Source organism: Thalassophryne amazonica, chromosome 3 (genome assembly GCF_902500255.1).
Source record: "Thalassophryne amazonica chromosome 3, fThaAma1.1, whole genome shotgun sequence".
NCBI classification, from domain to species: Eukaryota; Metazoa; Chordata; class Actinopteri; order Batrachoidiformes; family Batrachoididae; genus Thalassophryne; species Thalassophryne amazonica.
The window spans coordinates 132,032,113-132,057,327 of NC_047105.1; the positions used below are offsets into that span (position 1 = coordinate 132,032,113).

Here is a 25,215-nt window from a genome sequence, read left to right on the forward strand (position 1 = left end):
AATTAAACAACTGAATGAACATCCTACGAGGCCGGTGATTCCATAATTATTGCCAGGGGTTGTATAAAATGGTTTTATTTCTGAAATAGTTAATGCTATCCAGGGTTTAGGGCACATGGGGCCCCGGAAACAAAATGAATTTTGTATGTAATGATACTGTATGTGGAACATTCATGCCAAATCTGATGCTTGCATCACCAAGTGAACAATTCTGGCCAAAAATCATACTTATCTGCTCCACTATTGAAGATGAGAGAGTGACTGAGCAATTCCAGTTCAAAAAACACCTATTGTTTAAATATAACCATGTGTGAGATTATGTGGAATTATGTCACATACCTCTTACATAATTGATTATACATTTATAGACTCCCACCACCACCCATATCAGCAACCAGTTTATTTATAAAACATTACCACTGTCAAAACCACAATTACCAATATCACAAACCAATGTATATTTTGTGTTGCCGAATCACAACATGCCATGAGATATGGTGAACATCCTACGAGGCCGGTGATTCCATAATTATTGCCAGGGGTTGTATAAAATGGTTTTATTTCTGAAATAGTTAATGCTAGCCAGGGTTTAGGGCACATGAGGCCCCGGAAACAAAATGAATTTTGTATCTAATGATACATTTTCAGCATCTCCTGGAAGAAAAAAAATCTCAAATGAAAGGCATATTTAAATGATCCTAGATTCAACCTTTCATTTGAACTGTCAATGATAATGTTGAAATAACAGAATACGACGTAGAAGTAGGACCTGGTATGATTTACCTTTTAATTGTAAACCAAATTATGCATCAACTCAGAACAATTAAACTACATGAAATTCATGAAGACTGAAAAGACTGTTAAAGCATTTAAAAAAAACCACAGCTAAAGCTTGAAGAATATTTTGAAAATCAGAACTTTAAATTCAAGCCAGCGCCAATTCCCTGGATTCCTGTCCTTATTAAACTTTTTTCAAACAGTGTTTCTTGCCATCTTCCCTCTCTGATGTCGCTCTGTGACACAGACATGCTGCAAAATTGTTCTTTTAAAAACTTGATGGCTCTAAAAGTATGCGATGTCGATATGCTACTTTTAGCTTAAAGAGCAGCGTCTTGCAGTAGGCATGCAGCATCGCTGTAGCAACCAACCAGTCCCGCTTTACAACAACAGTCGTAACAGCCACGCTTTGAGAGAGGCATTTTTGCTCCGCAGAATTCCATGGATCTGATCTGTTATACAGATCAGTGTGCACAGATTTATAAAACTTGCACAATATCATAAAAAAGAACGCTTTGCGATAGGCAGTTTAAAAACTCGGTGACGATTACAGACTAAAACACTAGCAACCCCCCACCCCCATGATGAAATCTGCAGAATTCCTTGGATCCCCTGAGCTTTCACAGCTCTGCTCTGTGGAGAGGACAACCTTCCAGATGGACAACCGTCTCTGCAGCAATCCACCAATCAGGCCTGTATGGTAGAGTGGCCAGATGGAAGCCACTCCTTTGTAAAAAGGCACATGACAGCCCATCTGGAGTTTGCCAAAAGGCACCTGAAGGACTCAGACCATGAGAAACAAAATCCTATGGTCTGATGTTTTTTTTTTTTTTTTTTTTTTTGAAGAAGAAGAAGCCAGGCACCATCTCTACAGTAAAGCATGGTGGTGGCAGCATCATGTTGTGGGACTGTTTTTCAGCGGCAGGAACTGGGACACTAGTCAGGATTGAGGGATAATGAATGCAGCAATGTACAGAGACATCTTTCAGCAGGACAGTGACCCTAAGCACACAGCCGAGATATCAAAGGAGTGGCTTCAGGATGACTCTGAATGTCCTTGAGTGGCCCAGCCAGAGCCCAGAACTGAATCCAATTGAACATCTCTGGAGACATCTGAAAATGGCTGTGTACTAACAGTCCCTATCCAACCTGATGGAGCTTGAGAGGTGCTGCAAAGAGGAATGGGCAATATTGCCTCCAATGATAGGTGCACCAAGTTTGTGGCATCATATTCAAAAAGACTTGAGGCTGTAATTGCTGCCAAAGGTGCATAGACAAAGTATTGAACAAAGGGTGTCAGTACTTATGTACGTGTGATTCCTTAATTTTTTGTTTTTAATAAATTTTCAAAAATTTCAAAAACTTTTTGATGTCATTATGGGGTGTTGTGAGTAGAAGTTTGAAGGTAAAAATGAATTTACTCCATTTTGGAATAAGGCTGTAACATAACAAAATGTGGAAAAAGTGAAGCGCTGTGAATAGAAGCACTGTTGAAGCTATAATTAATGTAAATTGATGTTATTCTGTCAGCCATAATAACAAAAAATAAACTGTTTTGCGTGATGGTAACACACTCACCGATGACAGATGAGTTTCACAGGGGTTTTGAACGCAGCATTGATGGACGCCGCAGTCCGCGCTTTTCACAGTTGTGTATGATTTAAATGCGTAACATGCTGTGCACACCCAGAAACCATAAAGACTGCACTGAGAGCTCTGGTTTGTGAAAAATACTGATTTTTACATGAGATCTGTAGGAGATGTGGTGGAGCAATTTTTTCAATCTGACTGAAAGCGTGTCAGAATGGGCGGGGCCTAACTCAACAATGGCATTCAGAGGCAGATCAAACGGTCTGGAACACTCTGTACCGGGTAGACACGGGCAGAAAAACCCCCACCTCTTCTGGTTTGGCAGTGCGTCACCCAAATCACCCTCATGAACAAACCGCCCCTGAATGTAAGACTGGCTGTTTAAAATAAAAACTCATAGTTTTATAAAATGTCAGATTGGATTTTGATTTGCTGCAAAATGAATGTGATGGTCAATAACAAGTTAAAATCTGTCAAACAAGGACTGAATCTATGACACATGAACAGTGAGCTGTTTGAAGGTTGTGGTTTTTCCTTTTTAATTTGGTTCTCTCTCTCTCTCGTGTGTTAAGAGTCGGGAGGTGGGCGTCCAGAGTAAAGTGTGTGAGCTGCTGAAGTATCAGGGTGAAGAGAAGCTGCTGGCGGAGCTCTCCACGTGGTCCATCCCTCTGTTCCCCGTCAGCGGCCACGACCTGCGCCGGCTGGGCGTTATGTCAGGCACAGAGATCGGCGCTGCTTTGCAGAATCTCCGTGACGTCTGGAAGAAAAGTGGATATAAAATGGACAAAGACACATTGCTTAGTTACTTAAAGTCCTAACGTGATCTGTGGCTGAGCAGAGGCGTTTATCCGCGTTCTGTGTGTGACGTCTACAATGATGCAGTTTGAACAAGTACTCAGGTGAACACGTACAGCTCAAAAACCGCTGCTGCAGCACTCTGGGTGATCTTCATAAACTACGATTGGGTACAAATTACAAATCCAAATCTGAAACAAATTGTTTTTTGCTTGGTTCATTTTCATATTTTGACATTGAAAATGTCCTTCTGGATCAGACCAGCTTCCTGAAGACTGATTGGGTCACTGGGGTGTTCACGGTGTCATGCAGGACAGGAAGTGATGTCATGGCTGCTGCAGGTGGATCTGGCGGTGGTGTTGATGTGTAGTTGCATGTGGTCACTGCGTGGAGTCCTCGTACCTTCTGCTGCTGTGTGACGTTCACTAACAAGACGACAGTCATTGTTTCACTGTTGTTTCAAAGAAACTGAACGGTCACTCAAGTTTCTGTCACAGTGATTTAAACTGGTATTTAATGTGGCCCCTCCCCTCTGGAAGAATTGGCCACAGGCCTGAATGTAAACATGAATTGTGAAATGGGTAAATCTATCAAGAGTACTCAGTATCTAAGGAAAGCTTTAAGCAGAAGGACTCGGTACCCAAAATCAATGTCGAATCAAAGTCTTCCCAAGATACTGTTCCCATTCCACTGGATGTTTTATGAGTGCAATTTTATTTTAAATGACCACATGCTGGTTTTGGTTCACCTGCTTCCCTCTGTATACCCTGAGATCACAGCTGATTCTGTGGATGAACATTACTTCTATTTTTCTCTCCTTCTTTTGCTTGTTTTTTATGATGGGCACTTAAAATTTTCACTTCATCACAGTGAATAAATTTAAAATTCTCCCCCCAGCCAACAAGTTGAAAAGGGATTTTATTGGAGTGAGTTATCTTTACCATTTGTACTCAGTCGGTCCGTCCATCTGTCCATCCTAAAGGAAGTGAAACTGTAAAATAAACTGCTGAACACAGTTAGGATTCAGCTGTGTATTAGTCTCCTGTGAGGTAGTCATGTGTTAGTATTTCGCAGTACTTTATGTGGTTATGCTGATCACTTGCACCACAGAGATTAATATGATGAGAGGGAACACTGGAGTTCAGTGACGGGCACCTCAGGCCGTCAGCTGTGGGAGGAAATGAATGATGTCACACAATATAAACGCAAACATGTTTGCTGCTTAAACCACCAAAGTTTGAGATGGGCGGCGGGGGGGGCAGCCAGTCATCCAACCATCCAACCATCCAACCTATGACATGTCTACCATATCTCATGGCATGTTGTGATTCGGCAACACAAAATATACATTGGTTTGTGATATTGGTAATTGTGGTTTTGACAGTGGTAATGTTTTATAAATGAAGTGGTTGCTGATATGGGTGGTGGTGGGAGTCTATAAATGTATAATCAATTATGTAAGAGGTATGTGACATAATTCCACATAATCTCATACATGGTTATATTTAAACAATAGGTGTTTTTTGAGCTGGAATTGCTCATTCACTCGCTCATCTTCAATAGTGGAGCAGATAAGTATGATTTTTGGCCAGAATTGTTCACTTGGTGATGCAAGCATCAGATTTGGCATGAATGTTCCACATACAGTAGTGTTCAGAATAATAGTAGTGCTATGTGACAAAGGATTAATCCAGGTTTTGAGTAGATTTCTTATTGTTACATGGGAAACAAGGTACCAGTAGATTCTCAAAATTCCAACAAGACCAAGCATTCATGATATGCACACTCTTAAGGCTATGAAATTGGGCTATTAGTAATAAAGTAGAAAAGGGGGTGTTCACAATAATAGTAGTGTGGCATTCAGTCCGTGAGTTCGACAATTTTGTGGAACAAACAGGTGTGAATCAGGTGTCCCCTATGTAAGTATGAAGCCAGCACCTGTTGAATATGCTTTTCTTTTTGAAAGCCTGAGGACAATGGGACGTTCAAGACGTTGTTCAGAAGAACAGCGTAGTTTGATTAAAAAGTTGATTGGAGAGGGGAAAACTTATATGCGGGTGCAAAAAATTATAGGCTGGTCATCTACAATGATCTCCAATGCTTTAAAATGGACAAAAAAAAAACAAAAACGCATGGAACAAAACGGAAAACAACCATCAAAATGGATACAACCCCTGGCAATAATTATGGAATCACCGGCCTCCGAGGATGTTCATTCAGTTGTTTAATTTTGTAGAAAAAAAGCAGATCACAGACATGACACAAAACTAAAGTAATTTCAAATGGCAACTTTCTTTCTGGCAGTCAGTAACGGTTACTTTTTTAGACCAAGCAGAAGGAAAAAAAAATATGGACTCACTCAGTTCTGAGGAATAAATTATGGAATCACCCTGTAAATTTTCATCCCCAAAACTAACACCTGCATCAAATCAGATCTGCTCGTTAGTCTGCATCTAAAAAGGAGTGATCACACCTTGGAGAGCTGTTGCACCAAGTAGACTGAAATGAATCATGGCTCCAACACGAGAGATAAGAGGGTGAATCATCACGCAATGTTACAAAAGATGTTGGTTGTTCACAGCCAGCTGTGTCTAAACTCTGGACCAAATACAAACAACATGGGAAGGTTGTTAAAGGCAAACATAGTGGTAGACCAAGGAAGACATCAAAGTGTCAAGACAGAAAACTTAAAGCAATATGTCTCAAAAATTGAAAATGCACAACAAAACAAATGAGGAACGAATGGGAGGAAACTGGAGTCAACATCTGTGACCAAACTAAGAAACCACCTAAAGGAAATGGGATTTACAGAAAAGCTAAAAGAAAGCCATCATTAACACCTAAACAGGAAAAACAAGGTTACAATGGGCTAAGGAAAAGCAATCATGGACTGTGGATGACTGGATGAAAGTCATATTCAGTGATGAATCTCGAATCTGCATTGGGCAAGGTGATTATGCTGGAACTTTTGTTTGGTGCCGTTCCAATGAGATTTATCAATCAATCAATCAATTTTTTTATATAGCGCCAAATCACAACAAACAGTTGCCCCAAGGCGCTTTATATTGTAAGGCAAGGCCATACAATAATTATGTAAAACCCCAACGGTCAAAACGACCCCCTGTGAGCAAGCACTTGGCTACAGTGGGAAGGAAAAACTCCCTTTTAACAGGAAGAAACCTCCAGCAGAACCAGGCTCAGGGAGGGGCAGTCTTCTGCTGGGACTGGTTGGGGGCTGAGGGAGAGAACCAGGAAAAAGACATGCTGTGGAGGGGAGCAGAGATCGATCACTAATGATTAAATGCAGAGTGGTGCATACAGAGCAAAAAGAGAAAGAAACAGTGCATCATGGGAACCCCCCAGCAGTCTACGTCTATAGCAGCATAACTAAGGGATGGTTCAGGGTCACCTGATCCAGCCCTAACTATAAGCTTTAGCAAAAAGGAAAGTTTTAAGCCTAATCTTAAAAGTAGAGAGGGTGTCTGTCTCCCTGATCTGAATTGGGAGCTGGTTCCACAGGAGAGGAGCCTGAAAGCTGAAGGCTCTGCCTCCCATTCTACTCTTACAAACCCTAGGAACTACAAGCGAAGCGCTCTATTGGGGTGATATGGTACTACGAGGTCCCTAAGATAAGATGGGACCTGATTATTCAAAACCTTATAAGTAAGAAGAAGAATTTTAAATTCTATTCTAGAATTAACAGGAAGCCAATGAAGAGAGGCCAATATGGGTGAGATATGCTCTCTCCTTCTAGTCCCCGTCAGTACTCTAGCTGCAGCATTTTGAATTAACTGAAGGCTTTTTAGGGAACTTTTAGGACAACCTGATAATAATGAATTACAATAGTCCAGCCTAGAGGAAATAAATGCATGAATTAGTTTTTCAGCATCACTCTGAGACAAGACCTTTCTGATTTTAGAGATATTGTGTAAATGCAAAAAAGCAGTCCTACATATTTGTTTAATATGCGCTTTGAATGACATATCCTGATCAAAAATGACTCCAAGATTTCTCACAGTATTACTAGAGGTCAGGGTAATGCCATCCAGAGTAAGGATCTGGTTAGACACCATGTTTCTAAGATTTGTGGGGCCTAGTACAATAACTTCAGTTTTATCTGAGTTTAAAAGCAGGAAATTAGAGGTCATCCATGTCTTTATGTCTGTAAGACAATCCTGCAGTTTAGCTAATTGGTGTGTGTCCTCTGGCTTCATGGATAGATAAAGCTGGGTATCATCTGCGTAACAATGAAAATTTAAGCAATACCGTCTAATAATACTGCCTAAGGGAAGCATATATAAAGTGAATAAAATTGGTCCTAGCACAGAACCTTGTGGAACTCCATAATTAACTTTAGTCTGTGAAGAAGATTCCCCATTTACATGAACAAATTGTAATCTATTAGACAAATATGATTCAAACCACCGCAGCGCAGTGCCTTTAATACCTATGGCATGCTCTAATCTCTGTAATAAAATTTTATGGTCAACAGTATCAAAAGCAGCACTGAGGTCTAACAGAACAAGCACAGAGATGAGTCCACTGTCCGAGGCCATAAGAAGATCATTTGTAACCTTCACTAATGCTGTTTCTGTACTATGATGAATTCTAAAACCTGACTGAAACTCTTCAAATAGACCATTCCTCTGCAGATGATCAGTTAGCTGTTTTACAACTACCTTTTCAAGAATTTTTGAGAGAAAAGGAAGGTTGGAGATTGGCCTATAATTAGCTAAGATAGCTGGGTCAAGTGATGGCTTTTTAAGTAATGGTTTAATTACTGCCACCTTAAAAGCCTGTGGTACATAGCCAACTAACAAAGATAGATTGATCATATTTAAGATCGAAGCATTAAATAATGGTAGGGCTTCCTTGAGCAGCCTGGTAGGAATGGGGTCTAATAAACATGTTGATGGTTTGGATGAAGTAACTAATGAAAATAACTCAGACAGAACAATCGGAGAGAAAGAGTCTAACCAAATACCGGCATCACTGAAAGCAGCCAAAGATAACGATACGTCTTTGGGATGGTTATGAGTAATTTTTTCTCTAATAGTTAAAATTTTGTTAGCAAAGAAAGTCATGAAGTCATTACTAGTTAAAGTTAATGGAATACTCAGCTCAATAGAGCTCTGACTCTTTGTCAGCCTGGCTACAGTGCTGAAAAGAAACCTGGGGTTGTTCTTATTTTCTTCAATTAGTGATGAGTAGAAAGATGTCCTAGCTTTACGGAGGGCTTTTTTATAGAGCAACAGACTCTTTTTCCAGGCTAAGCGAAGATCTTCTAAATTAGTGAGACGCCATTTCCTCTCCAACTTACGGGTTATCTGCTTTAAGCTACGAGTTTGTGAGTTATACCACGGAGTCAGACACTTCTGATTTAAAGCTCTCTTTTTCAGAGGAGCTACAGCATCCAAAGTTGTCTTCAATGAGGATGTAAAACTATTGACGAGATACTCTATCTCCCTTACAGAGTTTAGGTAGCTACTCTGCACTGTGTTGTTATATGGCATTAGAGAACATAAAGAAGGAATCATATCCTTAAACCTAGTTACAGCGCTTTCTGAAAGACTTCTAGTGTAATGAAACTTATTCCCTACTGCTGGGTAGTCCATCAGAGTAAATGTAAATGTTATTAAGAAATGATCAGACAGAAGGGAGTTTTCAGGGAATACTGTTAAGTCTTCTATTTCCATACCATAAGTCAGAACAAGATCTAAGATATGATTAAAGTGGTGGGTGGACTCATTTACTTTTTGAGCAAAGCCAATAGAGTCTAATAATAGATTAAATGCAGTGTTGAGGCTGTCATTCTCAGCATCTGTGTGGATGTTAAAATCGCCCACTATAATTATCTTATCTGAGCTAAGCACTAAGTCAGACAAAAGGTCTGAAAATTCACAGAGAAACTCACAGTAACGACCAGGTGGACGATAGATAATAACAAATAAAACTGGTTTTTGGGACTTCCAATTTGGATGGACAAGACTAAGAGACAAGCTTTCAAATGAATTAAAGCTCTGTCTGGGTTTTTGATTAATTAATAAGCTGGAATGGAAGATTGCTGCTAATCCTCCGCCCCGGCCCGTGCTACGAGCATTCTGACAGTTAGTGTGACTCGGGGGTGTTGACTCATTTAAACTAACATATTCATCCTGCTGTAACCAGGTTTCTGTTAGGCAGAATAAATCAATATGTTGATCAATTATTATATCATTTACCAACAGGGACTTAGAAGAGAGAGACCTAATGTTTAATAGACCACATTTAACTGTTTTAGTCTGTGGTGCAGTTGAAGGTGCTATATTATTTTTTCTTTTTGAATTTTTATGCTTAAATAGATTTTTGCTGGTTATTGGTAGTCTGGGAGCAGGCACCGTCTCTACGGGGATGGGGTAATGAGGGGATGGCAGGGGGAGAGAAGCTGCAGAGAGGTGTGTAAGACTACAACTCTGCTTCCTGGTCCCAACCCTGGATAGTCATGGTTTGGAGGATTTAAGAAAATTGGCCAGATTTGTAGAAATGAGAGCTGCTCCATCCAAAGTGGGATGGATGCCGTCTCTCCTAACAAGACCAGGTTTTCCCCAGAAGCTTTGCCAATTATCTATGAAGCCCACCTCATTTTTTGGACACCACTCAGACAGCCAGCAATTCAAGGAGAACATGCGGCTAAACATGTCACTCCCGGTCCGATTGGGGAGGGGCCCAGAGAAAACTACAGAGTCCGACATTGTTTTTGCAAAGTTACACACCGATTTAATGTTAATTTTAGTGACCTCCGATTGGCGTAACCGGGTGTCATTACTGCCGACGTGAATTACAATCTTACCAAATTTACGCTTAGCCTTAGCCAGCAGTTTCAAATTTCCTTCAATGTCGCCTGCTCTGGCCCCCGGAAGACAATTGACTATGGTTGCTGGTGTCGCTAACTTCACATTTCTCAAAACAGAGTCGCCAATAACCAGAGTTTGATCCTCGGCGGGTGTGTCGTCGAGTGGGGAAAAACGGTTAGAGATGTGAACGGGTTGGCGGTGTACACGGGGCTTCTGTTTAGGGCTACGCTTCCTCCTCACAGTCACCCAGTCAGCCTGCTTTCCCGGCTGCTCGGGATCTGCCAGGGGGGAACTAACGGCGGCTAAGCTACCTTGGTCCGCACCGACTACAGGGGCCTGGCTAACTGTAGAATTTTCCACGGTGCGGAGCCGAGTCTCCAATTCGCCCAGCCTGGCCTCCAAAGCTACGAATAAGCTACACTTATTACAAGTACCGTTACTGCTAAAGGAGGCAGAGGAATAACTAAACATTTCACACCCAGAGCAGAAAAGTGCGGGAGAGACAGGAGAAGCCGCCATGCTAAATCGGCTAAGAGCTAGTAGCTACGCTAAGCTAGCGGATTCCTAAAACACGCAAAGTGAATAATGTGTAAATAATTTAGAGGTGATTCAGCAGAAGGAGTGCTTTAGTTAAGGCACGTAAAGATTACACTGGGAAACAAATCGTAATCTAGATAACTAGATCAATCTAACTGCGCAGATTAAACAGCTAACAGATACAGAAAAACACCGCTGTGCTCCGGAACAGGAAGTGATACAATACCGCAGTGAGAGCCAACCACCAGTAGAGGCAAGCATTTATAAAGATGACTGCCTGAAGAGAACATGTAAATTTCCACAGTCATTGATGATATGGGGCTGCATGTCAGGTAAAGGCACTGGGGAGATGGCTGTCATTACATCATCAATAAATGCACAAGTTTACGTTGCTATTTTGGACACTTATCCCATCAATTGAAAGGATGTTTGGGGATGATGAAATAATCTTTCAAGATGGTAATGCATCTTGCCATAGAGCAAAAACTGTGAAAACATTCCTTGCAAAAAGACACATAGGGTCAATGTCATGGCCTGCAAATAGTCCGGATCTTAATCCAATTGAAAATCTTTGGTGGAAGTTGAAGAAAATGGTCCATGACAAGGCTCCAACCTGCAAAGCTGATCTGGTAACAGCAATCAGAGAAAGTTGGAGCCAGATTGATGAAGAGTACTGTTTGTCACTCATTAAGTCCATGCCTCAGAGACTGCAAGCTGTTATAAAAGCCAGAGGTGGTGCAACAAAATACTAGTGATGTGTTGGAGCATTCTTTTGTTTTTCATGATTCCATAATTTTTTCCTCAGAATTGAATGATTCCATATTTTTTTCCCCTCTACTTGGTCTAAAAAAGTAACCGTTACTGACTGCCACAATTTTTTTTCCTTATTTCTTATAGTGTTTCTTAAAGCCAGAAAGTTGCCATTTGAAATGACTTTAGTTTTGTGTCATGTCTGTGATCTGCTTTTTTTCTACAAAATTAAACAACTGAATGAACATCCTCCGAGGCCGGTGATTCCATAATTATTGCCAGGGGTTGTAGAAGAATAACCAGAATGGCAAAGACTCACCCATTGATCAGCTCCAGGATGATCAAAGACAGTCTGGAGTTACCTGTAAGTGCTGTGACAGTTAGACGCCTGTGTGAATCAAATTTATTTGCAAGAATCCCCCACAAAGTCCCTCTGTTAAATAAAAGACGTGCAGAAGAAGTTACAATTTGCCAAAGAACACATCAACTGGTCTAAAGAGAAATGGAGGAATATTTTGTGGACTGATGAGAGTAAAATTGTTCTTTTTGGGTCCAAGGGCCGCAGACAGTTTGTGAGACGACCCCCAAACTCTGAATTCAAGCCACAGTTCACAGTGAAGACAGTGAAGTATGGTGGTGCAAGCATCATGATATGGGCATGTTTCTCCTACTATGGTGTTGGGCCTATATATCGCATACCAGGTATCATGGATCAGTTTGGATATGTCAAAATACTTGAAGAGGTCAGGTTGCCTTATGCTGAAGAGGACATGCCCTTGAAATGGGTGTTTCAACAAGACAGTGACCCGAAGCACACTAGTAACCAAGCAAAATCTTGGTTCCAAACCAACAAAATTAATGCCTCACAGATGTGAAGAAATCATGAAAAACTGGTTATACAACTAAATACTAGTTTAGTGATTCACAGGATTGCTAAAAAAGCAGTTTCAACATAATAGTTTTGAGTTTGTAGTGTCAGCAGCAGATGCTGCTATTATTGTGAACACCCCCTTTTCTACTTTTTTTTTTACTAATAGCCCAATTTCATAGCCTTAAGAGTGTGCATATCATGAATGCTTGGTCTTGTTGGATTTGTGAGAATCCACTGGTACCTTGTTTCCTATGTAACAATAAGAAATATACTAAAAACCTGGATTAATCTTTTTAGTCACATAGCACTACTATTATTCTGAACACTACTGTAAATCAGTGTTTGAGAAAAAAGTGCTGGCCACTTGAAAATCCAATATGGCAGCTGAGTAGGGGGTCAGTGAAGCATTGCACAGGGGTCAAAATTTAACAATGCTCCAATCTTATTGAAAAGTATAACACATTATTTGTCAGATCATAAATATTCCAAAAATGTATAGTTTGGACTATCTATGATTGAATGTTCTGGAGTTACGGGGTAAAAACAGCAAGAATGGTGACAAAGGTCAGTTTCAGTTTGTACAGGGGTCAAAAGTTAAAGTTGCTCCAATTTTTGTAAAATGTGATGCAAATTATTGGTTTAGTTAATAGGATTTTAAAAAGGAATAGTTTGCACCATGTGTCATGCTCAGTTGTCATGTTACAGGGCAACATACGTCACATGCCATAGAATCCAATGGACGTTGACATTGTTTTGACATTTACTTTGCAAACCAAGCATTCAACACAGTCAAAACGATTTGATTTATTAATCCTGTTAGTTCAACCAGTAATTTGCACCACCTTTTATTAAAATTGGAGCAACTTTAACTTTTGACTCCTGTACAAACTAAAATTGACCTTTGTCACCATTCTTGCTGATTTTATCCCATAACTCCAGAACATTCAGTCATACATCATCCAAACTATACCTTTGTGGAATCTTTGTGATCATACTCGTACACATAATGTGGTATAGCTTTCAATATGATTGGAGCATTTTTTAAATTTTGACCTCTGTGTAATTCTTCACTGACCCCTACTTGGTCGCCTATTTGGATTTTCAAGTGGCCTGCACTTTTTTCTCAAACACTGCTTTATGAAGAGCATTCATGCCTTTCATGTCTGTTGCTTGTATCACCAAGTGAAGGATTGTTTCAGTTATCTGCTGCACTACAACAACTTATCTGGGTTCTGGTCACGGTGGAGCTGTATACAAATAATGTTTAGGAGTTCAATGGTAAGAATATTTCACGAGGTGAAAGATGGAACGTTCCATTCAACGAGGCGAAGATCGAACAGGAACAAGCAGACAACAAACATTTCATCTTTCACCGAATGAATATTCTTTTCTTTGAACAAATTATTTATATATAACAGCAAAAAAATGTGATATTTTATTCATTTCTGAATGAGAAAAGGGACTGTGTGTGCATTGCTGATCCTTTGACAAGGTTCCAAACAGTCCAACATGAATTTTAAGTAGCAGTCCAATCCAATCCAAAATTTTCAGTATTGCAAAAACAGTCAGTTCAAAAATCGTAGTGATGTAGTACAAAGATGACGCCCTGCAAACTTTGTGTACACTGCTGTCTGCTCTTAGCTTTTTTCAGTGAAAATTTGCAACAGAAATTTGTCACACTCCTCACTGGACAGTGGTTCCATTTCACCTAGACACGTCTCAGACAGCTTACGGCGTGGCAGATGTTTCTTTTCTTTTGTGTTGAAAGCATGAGCAGCAACAATAAGTTGCTAAGTGCTGTAGCTGCCAGTGTGCGGTGGTTGTAGCGTGCAATGGTACAGTTAATATGGAACCAAAATTGTACACTGTGGAGCACAAAAGATACAACAGATGTTTCCATATTGACCCCAGTGTAGCGGCATGCACACCTGAAACATTTTGACTGAATCTGTGCCACAGAGATCATCCAGTGTGACTGGACTTCAACAATTTAATCCAGTCATATGTTTTAAGGACATCAAATGAATCTGTCCGTCATAAAGGTTTATTTTTCAGGATCAGAGGGCATAAAGTGAGTAAAAATTAAAAACATTGAAAACAGAATACAGACACATAAAAACAGAATAAAAGTTGGTTAGTTATTATCTGGTATATTACAGTATGTGCTGTCTGAGTGCTCTTCCGGTTTTTAGATTGAATGAATTTTCACAATAGATCATGAATTGTCTCTGTTCTTTTCATGAATCAAGTAGAACTAAATTAGTCATTTACACTTTTCTCTCTTTTATTATAAATAACATTAATGTTTCATGTTTTTATTTGCTCCACTGGAACTGAATTTATTTGATTCAATGATCTTTTATGACTTCTGTGACACCCTCTTTGTAACATGAAGCTGTGATGTCCACCTCATGACCACAGTGTGTGCAGGGCTTAACACATAAACGTCATATTAATTTAAGCTCAAATGGATTCTGGAATCATTTCTGCCACAAACCTCAAAGAGAAAAGCCAGAAACACAACAGCATAAATTAAAAACTGAACACTCCACCGAGGTGAGGCTCTACATTTAACAATGTTTCAAAATAAAATATACAGACAAAGTAGTGCAAAATAATAATGAAGTTGATGCAATAGTTTGTCCAGCACAAAACACATCATCATCATCATCATTGAGGAGGTGACGGTCTAGTGGTTAAGGTGTTGGGCTTGAGTCCAGAAGATCATGGGTTCAAATCCCCACCTGACTGGAAAATCACTAAGGGCCCTTGGGCAAGGCCTTTAATCCCCTATTGCTCCCGGTGTGTAGTGAGCGCCTTGTATGGCAGCACCCTGACATCGGGGTGAATGTGAGGCGTAAAGCGCTTTGAGCGTCTGATGCAGATGGAAAAGCGCGATATAAATGCAGTCCATTTATCATCAGGTACAGAAACATTTCTGCTGCTTTGGAGGTCCCATTGAGCACAACGGCCTCCATCATCTGTAAATGGAAGAAGTTCAGATCCACCAGGACTCTTCCTAGAGCTGGCCACCCATCTAAACTGAATGATCAGGGGAGAAAGACCTTAGTCAGGGAGGTGACCAAAAACCTGATGGCCCCTCTGTCAGAGCTCCAGCATTACTCTGGGGAGAGAGTAGAACCTTGCAGAAGGACAACCATCTCTACAGCAATCCACCAATCAGGCCTGTATGGTAGAGTGGTCAGACGGAAGCCACTCCTTAGTATAAGTCACATGGCAGCCCACCTGGAGTTTGACAAAAGGCACCTAAAGGCCTCTCAGACCATGAGAAACAAAATTCTCTGGTTTGATGAGACAAAGATTGAACTCTCTGGTATGAATGCCAGGCGTCATGTTTGGAGGAAACCAGGCACTATCCCTATAGTGAAGCATGGTGGTGGCAGCATCCAGCCCAGTCTCACTTTTTTTTCGTGCTCCCATGAAGAAATGAGTCAAATTGATGTTTTTTTTTTTTTTTTTTTTTAACTCACTACTACTAACCCTACTCCTACCCCCAACCCCAACCCTGACCTTAACCATAACCTAATCCTACTCCTTCCCCTCACCCTAACCATAACCACCCCCAGCCCCCCGCTTCACTTTTAATTTTGTGCAGCCAACACAGAATGAATTAGAATGAATTTGTGGTGCCGTAACAAAAATGAGGCACTTTTCGTCACAATATCACAAGCCAGTAGATTAATGTATATTTCGTGCTGCTGAATCACGACTTGCTGTGAGACCATGTTGCAGCATCATGCTTTGGGGATGTTTTTCAGCGGCAGGAACTGGGAGACTAGTCAGGATTGAGGGAAAGATGAATGCAGCAATGTACAGAGACATCCTGGATGAAACCCTGCTCCAGAGCACTCTTGACCTCAGACTGGGGCAACGGTTCATCTTTCAGCAGGACAATGACCCAAAGTACACAGCCAAGATATCAATCAATCAATCAATCAATTTTTTTATATAGCGCCAAATCACAACAAACAGTTGCCCCAAGGCGCTTTATATTGTAAGGCAAGGCCATACAATAATTATGTAAAACCCCAATGGTCAAAACGACCCCCTGTGAGCAAGCACTTGGCTACAGTGGGAAGGAAAAACTCCCTTTTAACAGGAAGAAACCTCCAGCAGAACCAGGCTCAGGGAGGGGCAGTCTTCTGCTGGGACTGGTTGGGGCTGAGGGAGAGAACCAGGAAAAAGACATGCTGTGGAAGAGAGCAGAGATCAATCACTAATGATTAAATGCAGAGTGGTGCATACAGAGCAAAAAGAGAAAGAAACAGTGCATCATGGGAACCCCCCAGCAGTCTACGTCTATAGCAGCATAACTAAGGGATGGTTCAGGGTCACCTGATCCAGCCCTAACTATAAGCTTTAGCAAAAAGGAAAGTTTTAAGCCTAATCTTAAAAGTAGAGAGGGTGTCTGTCTCCCTGATCTGAATTGGGAGCTGGTTCCACAGGAGTGGAGCCTGAAAGCTGAAGGCTCTGCCTCCCATTCTACTCTTACAAACCCTAGGAACTACAAGTAAGCCTGCAGTCTGAGAGCGAAGCGCTCTATTGGGGTGATATGGTACTACGAGGTCCCTAAGATAAGATGAGACCTGATTATTCAAAACCTTATAAGTAAGAAGAAGAATTTTAAATTCTATTCTAGAATTAACAGGAAGCCAATGAAGAGAGGCCAATATGGGTGAGATATGCTCTCTCCTTCTAGTCCCCATCAGTACTCTAGCTGCAGCATTTTGAATTAACTGAAGGCTTTTTAGGGAACTTTTAGGACAACCTGATAATAATGAATTACAATAGTCCAGCCTAGAGGAAATAAATGCATGAATTAGTTTTTCAGCATCACTCTGAGACAAGACCTTTCTGATTTTAGAGATATTGCGTAAATGCAAAAAAGCAGTCCTACATATTTGTTTAATATGCGCTTTGAATGACATATCCTGATCAAAAATGACTCCAAGATTTCTCACAGTATTACTAGAGGTCAGGGTAATGCCATCCAGAGTAAGGATCTGGTTAGACACCATGTTTCTAAGATTTGTGGGGCCAAGTACAATAACTTCAGTTTTATCTGAGTTTAAAAGCAGGAAATTAGAGGTCATCCATGTCTTTATGTCTGTAAGACAATCCTGCAGTTTAGCTAATTGGTGTGTGTCCCCTGGCTTCATGGATAGATAAAGCTGGGTATCATCTGCGTAACAATGAAAATTTAAGCAATACCGTCTAATAATACTGCCTAAGGGAAGCATGTATAAAGTGAATAAAATTGGTCCTAGCACAGAACCTTGTGGAACTCCATAATTAACTTTAGTCTGTGAAGAAGATTCCCCATTTACATGAACAAATTGTAATCTATTAGAAAAATATGATTCAAACCACCGCAGCGCAGTGCCTTTAATACCTATGGCATGCTCTAATCTCTGTAATAAAATTTTATGGTCAACAGTATCAAAAGCAGCACTGAGGTCTAACAGAACAAGCACAGAGATGAGTCCACTGTCCGAGGCCATAAGAAGATCATTTGTAACCTTCACTAATGCTGTTTCTGTACTATGATGAATTCTAAAACCTGACTGAAACTCTTCAAATAGACCATTCCTCTGCAGATGATCAGTTAGCTGTTTTACAACTACCCTTTCAAGAATTTTTGAGAGAAAAGGAAGGTTGGAGATTGGCCTATAATTAGCTAAGATAGCTGGGTCAAGTGATGGCTTTTTAAGTAATGGTTTAATTATCAAAGGAGTGGCTTTAGGATAACTCTGTGAATGTCCTTGAGTGGTCCAGCCAGAGCCCAGACCTGAATCTGATTGAACATCTCTGGAGAGATCTGAAAATGGCTGTGCACCGACGCTCCCCATCCAACCTGATGGAGTTTGAGAGGTGCTGCAAAGAGGAATGGACAAAACTGCACCAGGTGCACCAAGCTTGTGGCATCATATTCAAGAAGACTTGAGGCTGTAATTGCTGCCAAAGGTGCATCAACAAAGGGTTTCAATACTTATGTACATGTGATGTCTTAGTTTTTATTTTTAATAAATTTGCAAAATGTCAATAAAAAATTTTCATGTTGTCACTATGGGGTGTTGTGAGTAGAAGTTTTTGGGGAAAAAAAAATAATTACATCCATTCTGGAATAAGGCTGTAATATAACAAAATGTGGAAAAAGTGAAGTGCTGTGAATACTTTCCAGATGTGCTGGATGCAGTAGCCAGGCAGCACCAGGACCCTAAAGACATCACTAATCACCTCTGTCCAGCAACCACATGAGCTCTTCCCAGGCATCTCTCAATGTCAAAGGCTGAGGACCTACAGACATGTATGTCACTGCTGAGCGAAGTCAATGTCTACAAGTTCTACACTTTCACCACATCCAGATGCTGTTCTGATAGTTGAGCCCAGGAAGTCATTAAAAGCCTGGATCTTAGTCTTGATCCAGGACATTCACAAACCCAGACACTCTTCCTCACTCAGCTTCTCGAGTGCTGCAGTCAGAGTAACCACTGATTCCTCAAAGATCACAGCATCATCCGTGAAGTCAAGGTCAGTAAACCTTTCCTTGTCAACAAAAGCACCTACGTCGCTGTTTTCCACAACCATACCAACACCCAGTCCATACAGTCATTGATTTTTTTGTTTAATGAGCTCTTATGTAAGTTTTATTTTGTTTTAAGATGTTTTCCAGTTGGATGGATGTGTGTGTGCATTTAATGCTCTGTCTCAGAGAAAATCATGCGGGGGTGGTTGGATGACCAACTCACGATTTTTATGAAACTTTCACCATATACCCTTCAAGTAGTTTGAATAGGAATGCCAAAGTTAGTTTTTCCATCAGGCAAAATTTTACTTGAATTTTGGTCAGTTCAAAATTTGATGTCAAAATGGCCTCAGATTGTGTTACATTAAAAATATAGTAAAAATGGCCAACTTTGACATATCCATTCTCAATTCTCAATGGGTAGATAGAAAAAGTGAGTGTGATTTCTCATATGGGGTGCCAGTGACATTCAAAAACCACTGTTCGTTCTGTGGCATGTTTCCTTATAGTTCTGTAATTGACACTTCTTGAATCCTATAGGGGAGCACTTTCAAGGCCAAATCTGGATGCGCAGGAAATTTCATAAATCAGTCAATTTTTTTATATTTTATTTCAGCAAATAAGATGTTCTTTCCTATGTTTCCAGTACGCATAATCGATTTAATGGTTATTTTGGTAATTAGAAGTTAAGGTCATTGATAAAGATCAAGGTCATTCTCAAATTTTGCAATTTTTTACATATCTTTTGTGCTTAACAGGACACTTTAGCACCTGAAATGATAAAATTTAGTTTGTGACAACATCAATTGATAGAACACATTGTTAGCATATGGTTAATCGCTAACATGCACAGTTTTAAGTCGCTTTGCATTCCGTGAGGTTATCAAATCGAGCATTCTAAACGCAATGTTTCTGTGAAGGCTCACAGTTGTCCAGGTGGTTTCCATAGTAGAGAAGCTTGAATCTTCAACTACCGAGAGGCAGACTGCTATAGGCTAGTGACAAAACAGTTGCTCTAATTAGCACCTATTGTGAGTAATGATGGGACTGACACCTCTCCTGATGGCTCTCCTGGCGACTCTTCTGATGACGTGAATGACTCATTACCATTAACAAAAGACTGAAACTGCTTTGACCTGAGTACCCCATTGTAAACAGGGGACAAAGCATGTCTCAGACCCCTCCCCGGTTAAGGCTGGGTTTCAGGTGTTTCACATACAATGCCTCGTTCACTCCTCGCTCAAACCATTTCCTTTCTCTGGCTAAGATTTTAACTTCCTTGTCCTCAAACGTGTGGTTAGTGTCTAAGGTGGAGATGAACTGCAGACTGAGGTCCACCGGCGCCCTCTCTGTGGTGCTGGTATAGCCTTTTGTGTAATGGCTGTTAGTCTCACCTATGTACTGTTCCTTACAGTTTTCCTGATATCTGATAGAATACACTACATTGCTCTGTTTGTAACTAGGGATCTTGTCCTTAGGGTGAACTAATTGCTGTCTCAAGGTGTTAACAGGTTTAAAGTAAACTGGGATTTTGTACTGTCTGAAGAGCCTCTGTAGTTTTTCCCCTACTCCTGCTAAATAAGGGAGAGGCACTCCTCTTCTTCTTGGCTCCGTCTCCTGTCTGTCTGGTCTCTTTGTTCTTTGGGACTTCTGCACTTTATCCAGGGACCATCGTGGGTACCCACATACTGTGAGGGCTTTCCGGACATGTTATTGTGCTTTAGCCCTTCCCTCTGTAGTTGTGGGCACCTGTAGGGCTTTGTGTTGAAGAGTCCTGATCACCCCAAGCTTGTGTTCAAGGGGGTGGTTTGAGCCAAAGAGCAGATTTGGTCACACTGGTCACATTTGAACTCACACTGACCAATATCTGTTATCTATATCTGTTAGGTCTCCCTAAACCAATATTTGTAAGTGCTCCCAAGCCTCCTATGTGATCTACATTGGTGAACAAATTTTGTATGTCCAATGTGACAAGGTGAGTATCCTTGTTTAAACTGTTAACTGTTTTTAAAATATTGATCATGTCAATAGAGTCTCTGACATAAGAGGGCAGGGTCACAACAGTTGGTTTTATGAAAAAAAATCTACAAAACTTGAAATATTTTCAGTCAGGGAGCCTATAGCTTAAACTATTGGTCTACCTGGGGGTTCTTTGAATCTTTGTGTATTTTTGGTAACATATAAAATACAGGAATTTTGGGATCAGTAGCTGTCATATATTCAGCTTCGTTTTTGTGATTTTTCCAATGAATTTTGCAGTAGATAATCAACTTCAACTTCATATTGTGATGTTGGATCAGCCTTTAATTTTAGATAGCAAGTGGAGTCTAAAAGCTGGCGTTCTGCTTCCTTCACATAACCTGCTCTCTTCAATTTGCATATAGCGCTGCCTTTATTGGCTGGTTTTATTACTATATTAGTCTTTTTGTAGCTCTAGCATTGCTCTTTTTATTACTATTTAAGAGAATTTTTGTTGCTCTAGGATTACTTCCCATTCTTTTTTGGATAAATTGTTGTAGATTTTATATTCTTTTCTTTTCTTTTAGTGTTCAGAATAATAGTAGTGCTATGTGACTAAAAAGATTAATTCAGGTTTTGAGTATATTTCTTATTGTTACATGGGAAACAAGGTACCAGTAGATTCAGTAGATTCTCACAAATCCAACAAGACCGATTATTCATGATATGCACACTCTTAAGGCTATGAAATTGGGCTATTAGTAAAAAAAAAGTAGAAAACAAGTAAAGTGATGTGATAGAGCCTTCTCCTACCGTGGTCCGACTCTTTGGAACGATCTACCTGCTGTTATTCGGCAGTCTGACACGGTGGAGATTTTTAAATCAAGACTGAAGACCCACTTTTTTAGACTGTCTTATCATTAATTTAATCTGTTTGTGTTTGCTTTGTAATTTCTTTTTATTCTACTGTGTTTTATATTTTTATTGTGCTTTTCTTTCTTTTAATTATCTCATGCTTTTGCAAGTAATTATTCAATCTTTTTACAAAAAATTTTTCTAGTATTTTCGAAAATTGTGGTAAAAGTGAAATAGGTCTGTAATTGGAAAAAGTGTGTTTGTCCCCGGTTTTAAACGTAGGTATTACTTTTGCTATCTTCATCTGAGAAGGAAATTTACCAGAACTTAATGATATATTACAAATATAGCTGAAAGGTTTCGCTATACAATCAATAATTTAAAAAAAAAAAGCCATATCAAAATTATTAAAATCCTTTGTTTTCTTACTTTTGGAATTATGCACCAGATCAATTATCTCTTCTTCATTGGTTGCACCAACAAACATTGACATAGATTTATTAAATGTTATCTTATTTTCAAAAAAATTAGTGCTCGTTGAGTCGATATTACTAGCTAGTTTTTTCCCCACATTGACAAAAAATTCGTTAAAATGGTCAGCAATAGACTCATTGTCTTCAATCACTGTATTATTCAAGAGAAAAAAGAAGGATAATCTCTAACATTTTTACTCTTTTTTATTATTTCATTTAAAATGTTCCATGTATTTTTTATATTATTCTTGTTTTTAACGAGTAGCTCGCTATAGTATTTTTTCTTACTAAATCTCATAATATAAATTAGTTTATTCTTATAAATTTTATATTTTCTTTCAGCTTCCTTTGTTCTTAATTTTATAAATTGTTTATACAATAAATTCTTCTTTTTACATGCTCTCTGAAGTCCCTTAGTTATCCATGGTTTATTGCCGTATCGATTAGTGTATATTTTGTCAACAAGAGGACAATGTTTATCATATAACTTAGAAATAGAGGAAATGAAACCATCATAGGATACATCAACATCATCAACATAAACTTCATTCCAATTCTGACGTAGTAAATCCTCCCTTAAATTGTCAATGGCTATTGGTGTTACTTTTCTACTCAACCTATTAAAATCCTTTCGAAACACTCGACCATGTAATGCAAAAACAGTGAATACTGGCAGGTGATCAGTAATATCACTTACCAGTAGTCCCGCACTGAGCTTACCGGATATAACATTTGTTAGAATATTATCAATAAGGGTTGTTGAGTTCGAAGTTATTCTGCTTGGATGAATAATAGTCGGGAATAACCCCATACAATATATGGAATTTATAAATGAAGTAGTTTGTGGATGATTGTGAGGATTTAGAAAATCAATATTAAAATCACCACAAATAAATAAATGTGCATTCTTATTAATTTTGTTGTACATTCCCATAATTATTTGTTCAAAGGTATCAATATTTGCTCCAGGAGCTCTGTATATGCAACTAACAACCGTATTATTTGAATTTATAGATGTAATTTTGACCGTAACACATTCCATGATATTATCAACTGTAAAAGACATATTATTAAGTAGTTTACAATTATAATCAGACCTTACATATAATGCCACGCCCCCGCCTCTTCTCATCTGTCTATTAACCAGAAACAATTGATAACCATCCAGTTGTACTAAATCTTGACTGACCTCAGATAACCATGTAAATGTATTATTGAAAAATCTCCATCATTGATTATGTAATCATTGAATTGTTCTTCCGTAAAATAATTACAATGTCTCTCAATATTGTCACTAAAAAAAGAATCTGGGTCAGATTCCAATCCAAAATGGCGAGAGGTAGAATGACTATGATTAAATGTTTCCAGGCAGAGCTCCTTGGCAGAAATAAACTGATTGACCATGATTATTTTACTTTATGCAGATTTTCCTCCATCGTCACAATCATCCAATACATTTCTTTATTAAGTATTATTTCACAACTTACATCAATTAAACTCACTAAGGTCATATTCATCTTTAATCCATAAGGTTTTCGCTTCTTCAGGTGTTCCATTTAATTTAATGTAAACTTTACAATTAAATGTCCATGTGGCCTGTATCTTATTTTGTTTTCTTAAAAGTCGTGCCTGTCTTGCTAAGTCTGAGTTCTTTCTGGTCAAGTATTCATTAATGTATACATTTGTTCCTCTTAAATTCTTTGCTTGTTTTAGAATTGCAATCTTCTGTTTCCTGCTTGTAAGCCTCAGTAATATAACTCTAGATTGTTTTTTTTCCTCTCCGCGGTAAAAGGTGACTACTTTCAACATCATTGGAATTTATTATAATTCCTTTGTCCTTCAAAAATGAAATCACCTGTTCCTCCACAGAGAGGTTATCCATTTCAGCTGGCTCCTCTCCTGGGGCCACCGCTCTTGCATAACTTCGAGGCTTAATGTTCAATCCTGTGATGAGGAGGTCATTTGACCTGGTCTGTTGTTCAAGTTCTGCAATTCGATTTTTCCGATTTTTTGTCTTTTTCTTAATTTGCCTTTTGTAATTTGGCAACTTGCTTTGTTAATTCCAATATTTTTTGTTGTTGTTGTGAAATGATTTTTAGTTGTTCAGCCACTTCTGTAATAGGCGTCATTTGTGCTGACATCTCATTTAGCATTTTTCTGATGTCCTCAAGTTCTTCCTCCATAAACGCAGTACCTTTTTTTGGAGCCATGGGTGAAGGGCCCTAAAAGCGGGCCGACTACGCCCACAGCAGGGGCTCCAGCAGGCAACAGCCGCAGATGCAATAGGCCTCAAAACAGGCCGACGCGGCGCAAACAACCCTCGAAGGCAGGCCAGCAAACAACAACAGCGGATCTCCAATTCACAACAACAATTTGTGTTGTGAATTGTGTGAAGCGCCTTGGGGCGACTTTGTTGTGAGTTGGCACTATATAAATTAATAAATTGAAATTGAATTGATTAAATTGTGAGAGAGAACTGCTCAACCAAGGCTTGATTACGGTGGAAAATCCAGTAAAACGGGCTCAGGGGGTAACCAAAAACAGAGAATTTACAAGGAGACCTGGGTGAAAACTTAGCTAAACTACAATAAGGGAGATGGAGCCATTTCAAACAAAAATGTAACTGGTGCATGGTCCAGAAACATAAAGGTACACAGAAAAACAAAATTAAAGAAAACATTGTCAAACCCCTACAGACAAAAGTCCTGAGACCAACCAAAAAGGTACTGACTGGAGAGAAAATAATGTTTTTCTGGCAGACACAACAGGCAGAATACTAATTCAAGAACCATTATTATGAAAAAAGGCAAACAAACAGTCCTACCAGCGGAGGTGTCTTCATTCTTCTTCCGGTACTCTAAGTTCAGTGGGAGGATGAAGAGCTGGTGTGGTCAACTTGACTGGATCTCCTGGAAACGGGTGTGGCACAGGTTCTCCCACAGACATCTGCGATGACTTTGGAGGTGGTCGCGTAGCGGGTGATTCAGCACATGAAGTGGTGACATTTTCCAGAAGTCCTTTTGGTAGTTCGGAAGGCGAGGGCAGTGATTCCTGTGGAATGAGAACTGCTGGTAGCTGAGGTGATGTGTGCGTCTTCAGAGTTTCTGCTGGGGATTCAGCCAGTGTGGACTGTAGAAGAATTTTTAGGTCCTTATTTGAACTATGATGAACTATCAAGTGTCCTGATCTGAACTAGATGTCCTCTGGTTGAACTAGCAGGTGTTCAAC

At 39.6% G+C, this 25,215-nt stretch overlaps 1 protein-coding gene across 3 annotated transcripts in view; it reads left to right on the forward strand.

The window, feature by feature from the left end:
• Positions 1-11,862, forward strand: part of trnt1 (tRNA nucleotidyl transferase, CCA-adding, 1) — a 45,392-nt gene extending 33,530 nt beyond the window's left edge. The window contains exons 7-8 of one of the 3 annotated variants that reach the window (XM_034167450.1): positions 2,940-3,186; positions 11,852-11,862. In XM_034167450.1, coding sequence (XP_034023341.1) covers positions 2,940-3,185 — 246 coding nt within the window. In that variant the 3' untranslated portion in view covers position 3,186; positions 11,852-11,862. The other 2 variants (XM_034167451.1, XM_034167449.1) reach the window with 2 other exon arrangements.
• The last annotated feature ends 13,353 nt before the right edge of the window (positions 11,863-25,215 follow it).